Source organism: Pantherophis guttatus, chromosome 4 (genome assembly GCF_059756535.1).
Source record: "Pantherophis guttatus breed Tessera chromosome 4, ASM5975653v1, whole genome shotgun sequence".
Lineage (NCBI taxonomy): Eukaryota > Metazoa > Chordata > Lepidosauria > Squamata > Colubridae > Pantherophis > Pantherophis guttatus.
In genome coordinates this window covers 92550052-92569434 of record NC_142066.1, presented here as the reverse complement: position 1 = coordinate 92569434, position 19383 = coordinate 92550052, and the positions used below count along the sequence as shown (strand labels likewise).

The 19383-nt window shown below is 39.3% G+C and overlaps 2 protein-coding genes across 10 annotated transcripts in view; one reads left to right on the top strand and one right to left on the bottom strand.

The window, feature by feature from the left end:
- The window catches only part of CRTAP (cartilage associated protein), a 30685-nt gene extending 15179 nt beyond the window's left edge, over window positions 1-15506 (top strand). For 2 of the 8 annotated variants that reach the window (XM_087894125.1, XM_087894124.1), the window contains 7 exons: window positions 6510-6659; window positions 7597-7768; window positions 8997-9125; window positions 13018-13163; window positions 13374-13457; window positions 13628-13687; window positions 14893-15506. In XM_087894125.1, coding sequence (XP_087750251.1) covers window positions 6510-6659; window positions 7597-7768; window positions 8997-9125; window positions 13018-13163; window positions 13374-13457; window positions 13628-13642 — 696 coding nt within the window. In that variant the 3' untranslated portion in view covers window positions 13643-13687; window positions 14893-15506. The remainder of the gene's footprint in view (window positions 1-6509; window positions 6660-7596; window positions 7769-8996; window positions 9126-13017; window positions 13164-13373; window positions 13458-13627; window positions 13688-14892) is intronic. The other 6 variants (XM_087894127.1, XM_087894126.1, XM_060686065.2 and 3 more) reach the window with 3 other exon arrangements.
- The window catches only part of UBP1 (upstream binding protein 1), a 195007-nt gene that overhangs the window by 10138 nt on the left and 165486 nt on the right, over window positions 1-19383 (bottom strand). Inside the window, exon 16 of one of the 2 annotated variants that reach the window (XM_060686029.2) lies at window positions 15207-17735. The exons of the other annotated variant lie outside the window; for it this stretch is intronic. Within the exon in view, the coding sequence (XP_060542012.1) occupies window positions 17659-17735 (77 nt within the window). The 3' untranslated portion in view covers window positions 15207-17658. Of the gene's footprint in view, window positions 1-15206; window positions 17736-19383 lie in introns of those variants that run through there. 2 annotated transcript variants of the gene reach the window in all.

Here is a 19383-nt window from a genome sequence, read left to right as displayed (position 1 = left end):
GTTAAACCCTGGTCCCTCAATACTTCCAAAGGTTTGAGCTTCCCTTCTTCATCCAAGATATCCTTATATGTGCCCAATTTATAATTCCCTCTCCTATTTGGGGCCACTAGAGCTTCCATAATCGACAACCAGCTAGGAAACTTGGTATATATCTTCTGTCTAATTTCCAGCCACGTACGAATCAGTGTCTCTCTAATTTTATGTTTATGAAAATAAGTTTTCCTCCTATCCTTTGTATCCCAGAGGTAAGCGTGCCATCCTTCAAGGAGATCGTGTCCTTCTAGTGTCAAAATTCTCCCTTCTTGTAATTTAATCCACTCCTTTATCCAAATTATTTTTGCCGCCTTTTGATATAATTCCCAGTCAGGGAGCCCGAACCCTCCCAAATTCCTTTTCCCTTGAAGTGTCTTAAGAGAGATCCTTGATTTCTTGCCCTCCCACAAAAAATTCCTGATATGTTTATTCAAATCCCAAAAAATTTTTTTATCTAGTGATATCGGTATATTTTGAAATAGAAATAAAAATTTAGGTAAGATATTCATTTTGATCGCCGCAATTTTACCAATCAGGGACAATTTAAGCCTCCTCCACCTATCGAGGTCTTGATTAGTTTTCTGCAATAAGGGGATATAATTATCATCTTTTAATGAAGAGAGTCTCGTAGTAATCCATATTCCCAAATATTTTATTTTCTTAACTGCCTGAAGGCCTAATAAATCATCTAATTCTTTCATTTGTAGGTTTGTCATATTTTTCACAATTATTTTGGTTTTGTTCTTATTAAGTTTAAGGCCCGCGACTTGTCCATAATTCTGTACTTCCTGCATTAATTTTGAGCCGGTGTCTAATGGGTCTTCTATTATGAAGGCAACGTCGTCCGCAAAAGCCTGGGTTTTAAATGTTTCCTTCCTGATCTTCAAGCCTTTGATATCTTCATTCGCTCTAATCCTTCTAAGTAAGACCTCTAGTGCTAGAATGTAAAGTAAAGGGGATAGGGGACATCCCTGCCTGACTCCTCTTTGGATCTGAAATGTCTGAGTTCTGTCTCCGTTCACTAATGTATTTGCCCTCTGATTTTGGTAGATATTCTCTATCATCCTCCTAAAGTTAGTCCCAAATCCCATTAAATCTATTTGATTTATCATGAAAGTCCAATTCAAATTGTCGAATGCCTTTTGGGCATCGACAAACATTAAAGCCATCTGTTTTTCAGGGTGTTGTTCATAATATTCAATGGTATTTAGGACTGTTCTCAAGTTGTCTCTAATCTGTCTCCCTGGGAGAAAACCATTTTGATCCTTATGTATCCATCGGTTTAGAATTTTCTTGAATCTCTCCGCTATTATAGTCATAAATAATTTGTAATCTGCGTTAAGCAGTGAGATAGGTCTATAGTTGGAGATCTGCTTCGGGTCGGCACCTTCTTTCAGAATGATCGTCAAATACGCTTCCCTCCAGGAGTCTGGGATTGTTATGCCAGCAATAACATCATTTAGAATTTCTAACAGTTCCAGTTTCAGGGCATCATCAAATTTTTGATATAGTTCCCCGGGGAGACCATCAGGGCCTGGAGTTTTATTCTTCTTTATTTTGGATAAGGCGGTTCTTAACTCCCCTATGGTGATCTTTTCATTTAACATTTCCTTTTCTCCTTCCGAAATTTGAAGAAGGTTGGATTCCAACAGATACTGTTCTACCTTGTTTAACTCAATTCCTTCATTTTTGTAAAGACATTCATAAAATTTTCTTATGCTTTCTAATTTATCTTCTTCCTTCGTCAACAGGATGCCCTGTGGGTCTTCTAAAGCTAGTATTTGGTTTTTTTCCTTCTCTTTTTTTAGTTTATACGCCAACCATCTCCCCGACTTGTTAGCATTCTCGAAACAATAATGCTTAGATCTTCTTATTTTTTGAGCCATCTCCTCCTGGTCCAATAGATTCAATCTATGTCTCATCAACAACCACTGTTGTTTCGTCGCCTCATCTCCCGGTCGTTGCTGTAGTTCAACCTCAGTTTGTAATAATTTTTGAGTAAGTTCTTCTCTACTCTTTCTTTTTTCCTTATTTTTAAAGGCAGTATATGAAATAGCTACTCCTCTGACATAAGCCTTCATGGTGTCCCACACAATTTCTTTGGCTGTCTCTCGATTCCCGTTTTCTAAGAAGAAGCGTTTGATTTCTTCATTCAATTTGAGTGTGAACTCTTTTTCATTTAGGAGATTGGTCCTTAAGCTCCATCTCTGTTGTATTTTCTTCGTATCATGGGACCAACTGATTTCAAGGAGCTTATGATCTGCCCAAGTATTGGTGCCCATGTTAACTTTCTTAATTTCTAACGCCAATTTTCTAGTAACCCAAACCATATCGATTCTGGACCAGGAGTTCTGTGGGATGGAATAAAATGTAAATTGTCTGTCCTGGGGGTGTAAGGTACGCCACATGTCAATTAGATTTATCTCATCCACCAAATCAAAGAAAGTCTTTGGTAAGGGAGATCTTTTATTCTTTTTGGTTATATCACACTTATAATCAAGCTTTGGATCTACAATTCCATTAAAATCCCCTAGCATACATATTTCAAGATGTGCCCAATTTGCCAACTGTTCCTGCAGTTTCCTGTAGAATTTCTCTTGTTTTTTATTCGGTGCATAAACCCCTACTAATAGCAGCCTAGAGTTACCTCTCATTATTTCAACTATAAGTATTCTCCCTTTTCCATCTTTATATTTACATTCTGCCATTATTCCTTTCTTAACATAGATAGCGACCCCCCTTTTTCTTTTCTCAGCTAGTGAGGAAAATACTTTACCAAATTTACAGTAATTTAAATAGTCAGCTTCATCTTTTTTTATATGAACCTCTTGGATGCAGATAATATCGGGATTTTGTTTCACCAATTTCGACAATATTATCCTTCTTTTTTTGTAATCATTTAAGCCGTTCGCATTTACCGATATGATCTTGGTATCGTTCATTCCTAAAATTGGTTTCTAGTCTCTTGTTCTTATTTACCTTTTAAAGTTACTGCTCTCACTGGTCTTGATTTTTTTCCTCTTTCCTCAGTATCCTCCTTTTTCTTCTCCTTTTCTATATCTTCCCTAGTAATTTGCTCTTGGGATATCTCTTCTTCCGTATTTACTATCTCGTTATCCTCCTTACTGGTTTGTTCCTCCTCTCCTCCCCTTAGTTGTTCTAGAAAGTCTTGAGCATCACTTAGACAGTCAATTCTTATTTTCCTCCCTTGCCAGGAAATTTGCAATCCTTCTGGCAGAAGCCACCTAAAAATTATATTTCTCCTGTTTAGGTGATTTGTCAAGAACCTATAATTTTTCCTCCTTTCCCTCACTCTTCTCGGAATTTGTTTCAAAATATTAATTTCTTTTCCCCCATAGGTAATTTTTTCCTCCTGGGCTATATTGTACAGGATGTCCCTAACTTTTTTTCTAGCAAAACGCACATGGACCTCTCTGGGGAGTCTATTTCTTCTTACGTAACTTGTCTGAACTCTGTACACCTCGTCAATCTCACGGATTATTTCCTGCTTGTCTTGCTGCAGAGTTTCTGCAATCAACTCCGCCATCTTATCACCTAAGTCCTCATCTTTATCTTCCAGGATGTTCTGGAAACGCAAGTAAAACGAGGCCTTGTCCATCTCAAGTTGGATCAGCGCGTCTTCTGTTTCTTTGTTTTGTGCCGACAAAGTTTGGTCCACTGTGTCCAGTTTTTTCTCATTTTTTTCAATTCTTTGTTCTGCTTTTAGAATTCTATTTTCGTTACTAGCTATAGCAGTTTGGATCTCATTCATTTTAAAATCAAGAGCATGGATGTCTGATTTTAATTCGGAGTGACTATTCAGAAGTTTTTCTTGCATCGCAAGCATTGTTTCTTGGATTGACTGAAGAGATGTTTGTACCGTTTGCAATGTAGGAGTTACAGGGGGTTTGTCTAGTTTCTGGAGACCTTCCGCTGATTTCTGGGTGGCTGGGGAAGACATCGCTAAGGTAGGTATAGATGTCGCTTTTTTACCGGTTTTCACAATTGTGGAGGTCAAACTTGCCATTTCTTTCAGAACCGATTTTTGGTCTCTTATTATCTCCTCTATCTTTCTCCAAATTCTCATCCAGTGGCACTTGCCACGTTTTCTCTGAGGAGCTTTCTTAGACCTTTATTTCGCTCCTTTATTGGTCCTCTCTACACACTCAATAAATTCCAATTAATACTAAGTTCTAAATTTCTAAGTTACTATAGTAGGCTGCTATACAGTTTCCGGCAATTAACAATCACTAATTATATAATTATATAATTCTCCTCTAAATAGGTAAACAGAATATCAATACTAGTCAATTAATCACTTAAATAAAATCTAAATTCAATCTTAGTAAAGAGTAAGTAATATAAGTAAATTGTTAAAGGCTAGCAGTACACGTAATTATTTTAAGGTAATAAATTCTAATTTCAGATCATTAATAGAGAGTATTGATATAGATAAATACAAATAGATATTCTAAATTATATAAGTTGACCACAATGAGTTAATGAGTTAATAAATTCTAAGTTCAGATCTTAATAAAAGTTGAATATAAATAAATATAATAGATATAAATAGGTATAAATAGATTACAATAAATATAAATAAATATAAAATCCTATATAATAATTTAATTAGTAGGATACAAATCCGAGTTCTTGTATATGATCAAACTCTATTTTTTTTTCTTAACTAGTGATAATTATAGAAATCTAAGTTCTCATATATAATCAACCCTTTTTTTTTTTTTTGTATATATCTATAAGATGACTTAACAGGTCTAATTAATATTAATTATAAAATTAGAGGGAGAAACAGAGTTCACTTATTAATATCACAGATACTCAAGAGAAGGATAAGGGAAATATAAACATATAGATATGTGGGTATAACTATGTTGTTTTATAGTATTTATAGTATTTACGGGGTTATAGAGTATAAATAGGAGATCTTCAGTTTCCCACTTTGCTGGGCTCCAACGAAACTCAATGGTAATAGTCTCTGCCAGAGCGTCTTCTTGTTCAACCACTGCTATTCCACTCTTCCGGATCAATGGACACACTTCCTGTTTGCTGGAAGCCTCAAACAGCTAGTCACTGTATTTCTCCTGCTTTCTTCCACTCAATCACAATACAAAAAGCCAGCCACACCAATGGTCTTTCCTTTTTCCTTTACTCTCTCGCCACACCGCACCCTCCAGAGCTCCTTACAGACGCAATCCACTCCCCCCGCTTTCTCGTCTGCTCTTCGGCTTGTCAGATCGCCGGGAGTGCAAGCTGCTCTACCCTCTCCGTCGCTGCCTCTCGCCGCTCCGAGCACTCCTCTCCCGACTCCACCGATCCCCTCTCTGCCGCACGATCATAGGTATAGGGAAATAGGCTTAAATCTGTCACCGCACCTCCGATCTTCTTCTTAGCTTCCCGTCTTTGTTGGCTATTGCTGCTTCGCGCCCGCCATCAATGGCCGGCTCACCGCGTTGGCTAGACAGAGCCGCCTGGTCCAGCGAGAGGTGATCGCACCCACTTCCCGCTTGCCTGGCTTCCTCTTTTGCCCGCAGGGCTCTCCGGGTCCCGCGTCCCCCGAGGGGATCCCCAAAACGCGGTGCTAAAAGGTGTTGAGGAGCAGCGAGCTCTCACTCAACACCCTGTCACTGCAAATCACCAACCGGAAGTTTTTTTTAAAGTCAATTTCATGTCCTGTGGCTTTAAGGTCAACACCAGGGAAGAAGTTGGTTCCTCTTTTCTGACTGAGTTCTTGTGTTCTTCAATGCGTGCACTTATTCTTCTGTTGGTTTGTCCGATGTATGTGGTGGGGCAGGCGGTGCATGGGATTTCATATACTCTATGGAGCCATCGAGATAGAAAAACACCCACACAGCATGAATAAACGAGTTGATACCTCCCACCTACCAGCAATTTGGCTCAATGAAGGTGTGATAAACCCTGGTAGAGGGCAAGAGAGTAGGTTAGGGAAATAGCAGAATGAGGAAGATAGGGGGGATAAGGAAGAACAACGCAGACCCATCAAAAGATCATGGGCAAAACAAACGTGCGTGCCTAAAAGGGAAAGGCATAACAATGAGGGAGAGGGAGCCGGGAGAAATATCTTCAAAGCACTGCCTGATAACCCTGCGTTACACCCCAGGGAGAGAAAGAGGCAACACACAATGGGGAAGGAGGCAGGGGAAAGTGCATCGTCATCCGTCAGCATGACTTAAGGCAGAAAAAAAGATAATTACAGGGGGAAGGCAAGGGTGTGGGCCTGTTACACGTGCAATGACCAAATTGATCAGCATTACATAAAAGCAAGCAGCTCCTCAATGGGGATTTTACACTCTGACAAAGTCGGTAGGGGCCGACGAAAGCTTAGCACAAGTTTTAAAATAAAAAATTTTAAACTTAAACCTTCCGGAGATCGTGATGTCTATCGCCTCTTCTATATAAAATATATATATATAAAATTTCAAATCCTTTTTCACTAGGCAAACAATTTTCCAAAAGCTGTTGCAGCCGCACATACATTTCTTCTGAAACATCCAGATGATGAAATGATGAAAAGGAATATGGCATATTATAAAAGTATGCCTGATGCTGAAGACTATATTAAAGATTTAGAAATCAAATCGTATGAGGTACAGTTTCTACCCTTGTTTATGAACATTTTTATTATATTCTGTAAAAATATATAAAAATAATAATTTTTATAATTTTATTATAATAATTTACAAATGAATTGTTGAAAATGCCTAATTTTGGTCCCTTGATAATCCATCACATTCAGATTCTTTAATACAGGACTTTATTAGAAGACTCCATAAATCTAAGGCAATGTAAGTTTCATGGGGAAAAATGTAATTGATAAATTATGTATTGGAGAAATGATCTCTTTGGATCTGGTGCCCAAGAAAAACAGAGTAAAGCAAAGCAAAATTTAAGTTTCATAAGCTTATTGTTGTCCCCAATTTGGGTCTGAGCCTGGTGCCGAAGCCAATGATGGACGCCAGACACGAGGTGCAGGTTTTCTGTTTGCTTTTTATTGGAGTACTCCAAGGAAAAGGGCTCCTGCCAAGAACCAAGAACAAAGGATTAAGAAAGCTTTATACCTTTTCACTAAGTGGGACAAGGCAGGATAATAAGAAATATCATCTAATAAACTTTTTAGTAATAATTCTACAATTTGTTCCATTGGTCTCTAGCTGTCCCTATTCCTAAACCTTGACTAATGAATGCCCCAGGTGTTATCTAATACACATTTTATTGGCTGCAGGCCATCACTATTCCTAATTGTTAGCTAACATCTGCAAGTTGTCTAACTCTTGTTACTTTTATCAGCTTTCTAACTACCCAGAATTGTTACAAGATTTACACATGCATATTTCCTGTAGATAAGGATTCTTTGTTCTTGCCAGACACACACTGCAATTACAGGCTTCCTGATTTACTTTCAAGTGTGTGTCATGACCTGGCTTTATTTTAGCATACAGCCCATCATTATAGTGATGTGGTCTTAAATTAGGTCATTCAAATAAAATGTATGTCACATTCCTTCAGTTTTTTCTTGCCTTTTAGACTGTCTTTGTCAGGGCAGTTAGGGCCTATAATGGAGAAAACTGGAGGACCTCAATTTCAGACATGGAACTGGCACTTCCTGATTTCTACAAAGCCTATGATGATTGTACAGCTGCCTGCGAAGGCTCCCGAGAGATCACAGATTTTAAGGAGTTTTATCTATCTATTGCAGGTAAGTGGTCAGTTGTATTCTATATTAATGAAAGGGTTTCTTGAAAGAATCCTTACTTTCTAAATTTCACACCCACTATATGCTTTATAATAATTAGTTTTCAGCCAATGGGGAGAGGAGAAGTGTGAGAATAAGAATTAAAAATGAAGTGATTCATATTTGACATAAATATGGTTATTCAGGTGATTATGCAGATGAAGAAGTTCGTTTAAACAAATTAGGCCTACATATACAGTATGTATTTTCAATTTCATATTTAATTAAATTTGGTTGTAATATCAAGTTTTCACTGCAAATAGAAAGCAGGAATTTCTATATAAAAGAAGCCTAAATATAATATTTATAATCACTTATTACATTATATAAGAAACATTTTGCTTCTGCACAAAATTGTTCTTTTTCTTTCTGTCCTACCTATTTAGTGTATACATTGTATGAATTAGTCCTACAATATAGTGACACATTATTCACAAGGCCTAAAATAGGCCGATGAATAGTTAAAATCTAGATTGGAGAGAAAAAATTCAGTCAAGAAATCAATCTGAAAACAAATTTTGACTGAAATTGCATTCAAAACCATAGTAATTAGTGTAATGTTTAATTACCTCCTTAATTATTGGAAATACAGCTATATTAGTGAAAAAGCAGTTAGTACAAGTTAACAACATGGTTCATGAAAATATATCAGATTTTTTTTTTATTAAAGCAAATAAGTGGTAGGGCAGAAGGGTTTGATTGAGGATGCTACTTAGTAGACTTAGCCTTGCATGTTCCTATTTCTCTCTTTTAGATTCCCATATTCAAATTTGTGGGGAAAGTTTTGTGAGGGATAATTTGGATGGGGTGAAACAACATTCTGAGGGGGGAAAATCAATATTTTTTCTGAATTTGATTTCCTTTTTCCAAACACTATATTTTCAGTTTTAGTATCTCAATCAGAAGAAAATGAATCAGAATAATTATTTGAAACCCTGCATAGTCCTAACACATTCAGAATTATTTTTAATAGTTAAACTACTGATGACTTGTTCTATGAATTTGTCATGCCAGTGTCAGGTGATTTTGAGAATATATGCTCATTTGTTTATTAAGTATTTTTTTCCATCCCAAAAATTAAACATTGTCATATCCTACTGACTTTCAAGCATCAAGTGTTGTAATCTAAATTCACAGTATTGTTTCTGACAGTCAATTAGTAAACTAAGTAATGTTCAGATTTTATTTTTAGATCACTATACTGAAGTTCTTAAGTGCAAACTGAGATGTGAAATTGATCTGACACCTGTCATAGGGGGCTACGTTGTTGAAAAATTTGTGGCAACTATGTATCACTACTTGCAGTTTGCCTATTATAAATGTAAGTTAAGAGTTTTGTTCTTAAAATGAAACTGACCCTAGCAAAGATGTCTGGATGAGAGCTAAAAAGCCAAGATGCGATTGAAGCCACCTGTTCTTGTTTTTCCATAAATATTTATTCAGAGTGACAGGGCTTCAATTATGTAATCATATCCACAATTTTGTCTGCTTCTGGTGGTAAGCAGTACAAATGTGGGTATTTTTTTTTACAGGAGTCTCTACTATAGAATCATTTGCCTGTGAAGATGATTCCCCCCTCCTCCAATATTCCTGGCTTTCCAAAAGTTTGTTAAGGCTTGGTTATTTCAGAAATCTAAAATATTGATGTCATGAATGCTGGATTAGATTCTGTCAGGTTATTTGTTATAATTATTGTAAGACTCTGCTGTTTATTACTATGTGTAATTCATATACCATTAGTACATATTGCCATTTTTACAAGTTATAGGCAGTTTTGAGCTTCAGTGTTTACTACCACAGGCAACTGAGCAGGGACCTGTCATTTTTGTCAGGTGCCCTGACTTACATTTTGTCTTTAGCCAAGCTGGTTTCCAACTTGTACAAGTTGGTGTGGGCTGGTGTCTGATTGATTCTTTGTTTGTGCCTGATTTTGAATAGCCATTTTGACTGGTCAAAACGGTTGTCTAGACCACAGTCATTAAAACATGAAGCCCAACACTACCCAATAGATACTGGCTGTGAAGAAAATAGTTTTGCTCAGTAGTTGAGTTATATCTTCTGCCCAGGATGATATACCATAATACGGGTATCTGCAATCTGCGGCTCCAGAGCTGCATGCAGCTCTTTCATCCCCCTGCTGTGGCTCCCTGTCCGCTGAACCCACCACTGGCTGGCTCAACCCCTCTCCCTCCTCTCCCAGTCACTCCTTGCCTGACCTGAGAAGGTAAGGGTGACGGCGGGGGATGGAGACTCACTCCATATTCCAGAGCGGGAGCAAAGCACCCCTGTACTCGCCATATCTCGCAGGGGCTTCTTCCGACACTTGTTGGTGCTGCATGGACCTCAGTCGCTCATGGAAATGTGCGACTTGCTCTCTGCCCTGAGACACTGGCCCAGCCTGGCTGTGACTGATGCTCTGCATCGTAATGGGCTTCAGAAGAAGGAGGGGACACCACCTTCCCCATTGTGAAACGTGCTAAATTTAACTGTGCTGTGCAAGGCACTGTGAGAGTAGCGGGCAGACTATGGAGGTGGCAAGAACAGACCAAGCCAGTGACTCAGGGCGGAAAGCAAGTTGCGCATGTCCCCGAGTGACCAAAGTGTGCGTACCACCAACAAGAGCCAAAAGAAGCGCCTGCGAGATATGGCAAGTACAGTGGCGTTTTGCTCCCGCTCTGGAATATGGAGCAAGTCTCCATCCCCCACCGTCACTCTTATCTTCTCAGGCCAGGTGAGGAGTGACTGGGAGGGGAGGGCAATGGATGGGGCCAGCCAGTGGTGTGTTCAGTGGACAGGGAGCCACAGCATGGGGATGAAAGAGCTTAGATTATCTGGGAACCTGAAATGACTCTTGATTTAAATATGGTAAAAAGCACCCAAAGAAGAAGAAAGAATATCAGCAAAAAAAAAAAAAAAAACCCACCAACCCTCCACTGTTTTTGGAAATGGTTCAAGAGGAAACACACACACACACAGAGAGAGATAAGAGTGAGATGGGAGAGAGGGAGAGAGAGAGAGACAGAGAGAGAGAGACAGAGAGAGAGAGACAGAGAAAGAGAGACACCTGTTTCCCACAGAAAAGAAAACACCAGGAGCCACCTAACCTGGGAAAGCGTGGCTGGAGGCATCATGTGACTGGGTGGGAGTGAGTGACATCGAGTTGGCCATGGCCACCCAGGTTTTGTGGCTACTGGTGATTTTTTTTCTGTGGAAAATGTGTCCAAATGGCTCTTTGAGTGTTTAACGTTGGAGACCCCTGCCATAGTAGATAATCCCTTCGATTTTTCTAAAGGCACTAATTGAATCACTATGAAAGCTCACTTTGCTTTGCATCTTTTACATAGAGATTACCTAAATCAGGGGTGTCAAACTCCAGGCCCGGGGTGTCAAACTCAAGGACGTGGTTGGATCTAGCCCGCACGGCTGTCCTGGAAATTGTGTCACTTCGGCCTAGGCCACACCATTCCAGAGGGTGTGCATGAGCACAGGGAGTGTGTGCATGCGTGGACAGACCTGTCCCACCTCATCCCAGCAAGCACACCTGCACATAGGTCCGGCCCACCCCATCCCAGTGTATGCACATGCCAGTGTTGCCTCATCGATTGCTCACCCCTTGTCCTCCACCTCCTCTTCCCCACAGATCAGAGGAGATGCAGCCACTGTTGTCAGCAGTCCACTCCCTCCAGGAGGCGGTCGCCCCCTCCTTGCCGTCCCCACTGTGCCAGCCCTCCAACTGGGCGCCCCTCCAACCGCTGCTCTGAAATCCTTATGCTCCCCCATGCTCTCTGTGTGGTAGTGGCGGCAGCCCCCTGGTTAAGGAGAGAATGAGGTGCGGTGCACTGCCGCCTTGTCAATCACAAGGATGTGCAGAGACAACATGGGGAGGGCTCATCATCCATGTCCCCACCAAGGAGGATTTGTATTTTGTATGAAGGCGGCCTTCTGTCATGCAGCCCCCCGCCGCATCTCTGTTCTGAGTTGAGGGTTGCAGGCATTCCCAGAAGGCCTGGCTCAGCCATATCAAGCGCCATTGTGGGAGGCCAGGGAGGGTGAGGTGAGGAGCCACCCACAGGAGCTCTGGGCCCTGCATCCCTTGCCCTTCAGAGCTGCATAGATCCTGCCCTCCAGTGCTCCCAACAACCCCGTGAGGCAAGCGTTGGCAGTGACAGATCCCACCTGCCGTGTCTCTTCCGCAGAGACCTTCCTCAACAAGTCCAAAGGAGGTGGTGCAGGGGGCAGCAGCAAACCTTTTACCGCTCTATAAAGTGGCGCCCATGCACAGACGGGGACACTTGGAGGCATCTGGTAAATGACGGGATGAGTCGGAGGGCGCTGCCAAGGCCCACTTCCCGCAGAATGGCCCTCTTCCTCCAGCCTTGGGACTAGTGCTGCTTCCTACCCCGCCACACACCACGCTTCGGGAAGCCCAGCCAGGCTTCCCCACCTGCTACCAGACCCAACACTACCAGTGTTGGGTCTAGTAGCAGGTGGGAAAGCTCTGTGCCCTCCCCCTCTTCCTGCTGGGCCTGCTGGCAAAACGCCGCTCTCGTGCACCCGACACTCCTTGGCACCGCAGCCTTTCTAGCTGGACAGCTGAGGGTCCAGCAGGCTGCGGCTACAGCCTGAAACCTTTCCCCCATGCACAAAAAGGGCAAGCATGCAGTGGCCAATGGTTTCTGGCTGTAGCTGCCCTGCCTCGCCTCACCTTCCTTCCTCCTCCCCACTCACCAGAGACCCCTGGATTTCCTCCCTAACACTGCCTGGCCCGGACAAGCACCACCCACGTGAGCTACGTCAAGCTGACCACGCCCAATCAGCTGTGACCACCCTGGCCACGCCCCTCCTCCTCCCCTCCAGCCCCCAGAGGACAACCACAATACTGATTCAGCCCTCAATGAAATCAAGTTTGACACTGCTGAATTGTAACATATTACCATTATCAGAATGAAATTAAAAAGGCAGAAGAACAGAGAGAAAGAATACATAGCTCATAATTCTGATATTAAGACTAACATGGGATATTTATTTTTAATACTAAAATGGAATATTTTTAGTTGAGAAGTTGCACTCCTACTATGCATCACATTTCAGTCATGAGATCTGATTTCAGATGAAAGTGTTTAATAAAATATTATATTTGTATACTGTATGTTGTTATAATGTAATAGTACCTTTCTGAGAAGTTGACTTGATTTATTGCATATTTAATTCAGTGAATGATTTGAAGAATGCAGCTCCATGTGTTGCTAGTTACATGCTTTTCGACCAGAAAGATGAAGTGATGAAACAGAATCTTGTCTATTACCAATATCATAAAGATAAATGGGGACTCGCAGATGAAGATTTCCACCCCAGAGCTGTAAGTAAATATTGGCCTATTACAGTCTAGAAAGAAAAGTAGTGCATTCTGTTTAATTGGCTAACAAGTCTATCAAAAATTCTAGACTTCTGCAGTAGCATGATTAGAATTGACATATACTATGAGAATAGCCGTATTTTTGCCATGTTGACCTTGAGACTTTAAACAGTGTCCGGCTTTTAACACATAGTTTTGCTGCTCTTTTTCTAGGAAGCCATTCGATATTACAACATAACAATGCTTCAGAAAGAAATGTATGAATTTGCTAAAGAGTATGTGATGGATAATGAAGAAGTAAGTAAAGTAGACTAAAGCAAAATTAATATTTTGAAAAGAAACTAAGGATCAGGTTATATGTTGGTTATGACACCCCCCCCCTTGTTTTTCTGCTTCTGACTTTGCTTTTAAGAATTTTACATGTTGAAATTAAAACACAATGTTTTTGCATTTCTCCATGCCTATAGGTCAGTAATGGCTAACCTTTTCCGGAGCGAGTGCCTAAAGCAACCCCAAACCCTCAAAATGTAATGTGCTTACGGCCCCCGCACATGCGCCCCGCACCCTGCGCATGCACGCAGGTCCCTGACACATTCCCCTGCCCCCTGTTCATGCACACATGGCCCCCTACATGCATACCCCACGCATGCACCCCGCCCTCATGCATACACACGTAGCCCCCTACATGCTTCATGCTCCCCGCGCATGCGTGCCAGAGACCCGATGACCAGCTGGCTGCTGATGCGTGCGCATGTGTAGTGGAGCTGAACTAAGGCAACAACTCGTGTGCCCACAGAGAGGGTGCTGCGTGCCACCTGTGGCACACGTACCATAGGTCCGCCATCACAGTTATAGGTAGTCCTCAACTTCATCCAAAAGTCCAAAATTTCTGTTGCTAAGCAAGACATTAAATGAACTTTGCCCCATTTGATGTGCTTTTGCCACAGTTGTTAAGTGAATCACTACAGTTGTTAAGTTAGTAAAATAGTTGTTAAGTAAATCTGGCTTTCCATTGACTTTGCTTGTCAGAAGATCAGAAAAAGTTTATTACATGATTCTGGAAATACCAACCTTCATAAATTCATGCCAGTTGCCAAGCATCTAAAGTCTGAATAATGTAATCATGGGATGCTGCAATGATTGTAAGTGTGAAAAATGGTAACAAGTCACTTTTTTCAGCGCCATCGCACTTTCAAATGGCCACTAAGTGAATGGTTGTAAATTGAGGACTACCTGATTATATTGTGACATATCCAGCTCCCCTTTAATGGCAAAGACCATGAAAATATAATGCCATATAACTAATTATGCATGATTTCCAATTATCTCTTGATAGATCAAAGAGATATAAGGAAAAGTAAATTTTTTGCCATGATAATTGCCATTTTTCCTTGCCATTTTGCTTTTTCTAACCTCTGTTTCATTCACGGGTTCTTGCTGTCAAGTTGTATGCCTAGCTTTTCAAAGAGTTTTACATTTAAGCTTTAGATAAATTAAAAACAATAAAGTACCTTTGAGAAATTGGGAGAAAGTGTCACCCAGCAGTTTTCACGCCTAAGGTGGAAATAGAACTCTGTTTCCTGGTTTCTGGCCAGAAGATTAATTATTAGACCAAACTGGTTATTCCAGCATTAATGTCAATTCTATATTTTATTTTATTTTTAAATAGAAATTTGTCTCAAAAACTAAACTTTTAAAATAGTAACCTATTTTTTCTGATAACATATCCTAGGGTGAAGTAGTAGAATACCTTGATGAACTCCTGGAAGTAGAAGATGGAACACAGTGACTTTTAACAAGTAAAGAAGGTTAAGAAGCGAATATTCACCATTGCTCCTAAGTATTTCCATGCATCGTCTTTAGCTCAGATTTAGAAATACCTAAGGTCTTTATCAAGCTTCATAAGATGCCTGACTCGTCCTATTAATTTTCTATCTTGTCATTCAGCTTAACCCTGTTTTTTCTTTATTTCCTTTTTAAAAAATTATTATTATTAAATTTCTTCGCCATTATGGGGCTACTTTAGGCGGCTCTCAATCATAAAAAAATAAAGCAATGAAAAGAAAGTTTAAACAAAGTAAAAATAGAACAATGTGGAACATTTTGAGCAATTTTTTATAATCATTCTGCTGAACAAAGGCCTCGTGATTTAAATGGGATTTTGACAGATGAGAGATATGGATTTTTGTGATTTGTTTTGTATGAAAAGAGTTTTCAAATGAAGAATAGAAAATAAATCCTTTAAATAAACAAAGACACAACTCTATAATTTTAAAGGATTCTTTATGTATTATACTGCACATTGCATTTAAATAAAGTCTTGAGCCACAAGCACTTACTTTGAAATAGCTGAAGCTGCAGTTGTATCAGTGGTGGGTTGCCCCCGGTTCGGACTAGTTCTATAGAACTGGTAGTAAAACTGGCGGGAGGCTTTGCCCACTGACCCTGACATCATCAGAAGCAATCTGCACATGTGTGCGATCCCGTTGCGAACCGGTAGTAAAGGTAAGTAGAACCCCTCCCTGAGTCATATACTTACAAGCTTACAAGTTCAAGCTTACATGTAGTCCTCATCTTATGATCTGATTCCAAAGCTAAGATGGCTATCCCCCTCGCAGTCACATGACCACATTTTGGATGTTTTACAGCTGTTTGTAGGGCTCTGTGGGCATTTGATCTCAATCTAAGACTTTTTTTCCCCCCCTGAAACCAGAGTTTACTTCCAGTTTCCCAATAACGAACAATGGGTTTGCTTAATGACTGCTGCATTCATTTATGACCATAGCCTATGTTTAACAACCACTGCAAAAAAGATAATGTGGTGATCTGCTTTATGACCATCAAGTCTGGCGACCATAATTGCCAGACTCACCTATGGTTGTAAGTTGGGGACTACCTGTATTTGGAAGTCAGTCCCTTGAACCTGGAGCTTTTTTCTAGGTAGAGATCCATAGGATTGCACTCTAAATTGGCTATAAAGAGAGTGCAGAGGAAAAAAACCCATTGAAGTTTGTGATTTTAATGAATCTAAAAGATGCCACAAGATTTTCTTTCAAAATGTTCATATAGTTTAACACCCAAGGCTTTAATCACAGAAGAAAAGTAAGATGGCTGGCTATTTTTTTAAATTAGAGTTAAAACAAAACCATTATGGTTCACTGTATGCATCCAGTAATTAATATAACTCCAAAGGAGCTAAACTTTAGAAAAGCAGGTATATCAAGTTGAGTTTGTACATTGTCCAGATTCAAACCTTTGAAAAATTTCTGATAATTTTTTTCTGACTAAAGCTGTGTAAAGCCCTCAACTTCCAACCATTATTTAACAATTATTTGAAGTTACAATGGCACTGTAAAAAATGACTTACAATTGGTACTCACATTTACAAACTTGCAGCATTCCTACAATCACATGATCAAAATTCTGGTGCTTGGCAATTGGCATGTATTTATAATGGTTGCAGTGTCCCAGAGTCATGTGATCATCATTTGCAACTTTCCCAACTGGCCTCTGACAAGCAAAATCAATGGAACCAAATGCGCTTAACAAACATGTTATTAACTTAACAACTACAAGTGATTTGTTTAACAACCATGGCAAAAAGTCGCAAAATTGGGTGTGACTCAATTAACAACTGCCCTGCTTAACAACAGAAATTCTGGTCTCAATTGTGATTGTAAGTCAAGGATTACCTGTTTACATAACCTTTTTAAAAGGTTTTTAAAAGATAAAATCAGTTGACCACTAGATGGCAGCAAAAGATTCATAAGTGGTATCTATCTGATATTCCAGATTTTGGCAGCCCAGATTTGATAGCCCTAATTTATAACACTAAATAAGCACATAGGCTGAATTCATAGAGCATGGTACAGCAAAATTTGGTTGGTCAATCTGTAGTTTAATGTGATTTAGCAGACACATTATATATAAAGTATGATTTTGTGACTTGCTAATGGGAAGTATGGATGTTTTTTAATTTTAAAAGTTTCCTTCCTCAACAAGGAAACCTATTTTAATGCCCTGTGAGGACAGGACAATATTTAACTTTGAGATAAACTTCTCCATAGGCTTGGAAGGGTAAGTAGGAGTAAGGGACAAGGAAAAGGAGATGGTCATCTTAAGGGGTGGATAGATGGGAATCTTCCATAGGATAGATTTACTGGTTGGATATTCTCCATATCTAACAGTATCATTATTTATCCTAATATTTTATCTATAGTATTAAGTAAGAGATAACACAGTATTTGCTTATTTACTGATTAGTCTTGCTTATCTTATCAATAAAATAACTTTATGAATAAAATAAAATATAGTACATGATCTAATTTTGGAATAAGATAAGAGTACAAAAATTAAAGTGATAAAATATAAGTGTGTTTTTGCAGAAAAATAGTAAATGAATAGATAAATGAATCTCCCTTGCAGGCATCCCAATTTGTAAGGGTTTGTAAGTTGATTGCCTTAATTATAAACTTAGCAATTCCACGTACGTTTCAGACTATGAGGAAATACGACAATCTGTGGTTTGGATCCCAGTGGGCTGTTCCTTCCAAAAGGGATGATAAGTATTTAAGCCTGATGGGTACAATAGACAGAAAAACAAAACATGAGAAATGTTTTCAATGGCTGGGGTTTGCAGGTTCATATGGAAATTCTCTCAAAATATGACCATTGGTGGAAGTGCCCATATTTGGCCATGGATTCCAATAACTCAAATCTTGCCCTTGAATAGGCTCTTCTTAAAGATTGTGTCAGATTCAATGACAAGTATTTTTTCAGATTAAAATTGTTTTATTATTAGCCAACCAATTTAGCAATCTATTTTTAGCCAATAATTCCAGGTCTGTTTGAGCACTAATATTGAGGACTCTCTGTTTAAATCGTTTCCCTTGCCATTGCTGTGTAGAAAACCTATGCTGTGAAATAACTTTGGAAAGCTGGCTGAAAATTGGGCTGGGGCATACTTATCTGGACATAAGGCATACTCTGAGAAGTCTATCAGAGTCCAGTAAATGGATATTCTTCCCTCATATTCTTCCCTGTAAGTGAAAACTAGTTTCAGATGACTATGTGGGAAATGGATACTTTTCCCACTCTGACCATAAGATGTGTTTTTTTACCCAATACACATCTTTTAAAAAACGGTCTGAACTTCTTTAAGTGGGGTAACTATATTAAGGCCCCACAATCAGCATTGGGACTATTTTTTCCCCTGAATACTTTCAGTATAGGGATCAAGGTTCCTGGGTAATTGTAGTTAAATAATTTGTATCATCTTTTAGTACTTATTCGGCTTATTAAGCTTCTTTTAAAATGATTTCTGCTACATAAACAGTTAGAATCAAACCAATGTTTAAAAACCACTCCTAGTTAGCTAAAAGAATTTACTTTCTCAGTAGGCTCCTCATTTATCCACCAGTTATATTTCACACTTTCTATGCTAAATACCATCACTTTAGATTTGGTCTTACTGATGTTTAAAGAATTAAGAGCAAAGTAGGTATTTAGCTTTTGCAGTAGTCTTCTCAGGCCTATTTGGGAATGGGCCATTGGAACCATGTCCAATGGGGTATGGAAGGATATTAATTTATCATGGATCTTTGACATACAGGAAATCTAGTAAATCATTGACATAAAAATTAAAATGCTTTGGGGCTAGAATAGTCCTTTGGGGCTAGAACATTATATTTTGTTTTGTTTTGTTATGAGACCAAACAATTGTCTAGTGTGAAGTGCTTCGATTTGAATCCAGCTCGTTCCTTCACTAAAAGATTGATTTCTATTACTCAAGTCTTCTATTTTACTCAACAGATGTTTTTCATATATTTTAGCCACAATTCCATTAAGGCTTATCAGTCTACTGTATTTGGTCCCCCTTGTCTCTTTTTTTATATAGGGAGACTATAATGGCAACTTCCCATTTAACTGGAATGTAACCTGTATTATTTATATGGGTGAACAGCCCATGCTAACGGTGGGGCCCACAAATCAATATGAGTCTAAAAAGGTTCTGGGAGTATAAAATCTTTTCCAGACATCTTATTAGATTTTAAAATTTTATAGATTTTATTTCTGATACTGACTTTGGAGACCAGGGTGAGAAAAGCGTTTTTAAAAGCTAAGGTATCAATAATTTATTTATGCGAGGGACCCTGGTTAGAATTAGAATATAAAGTCGCATGAAAATCCTTGCAAATTGAGGCTGAATTAGGAATATTGTATT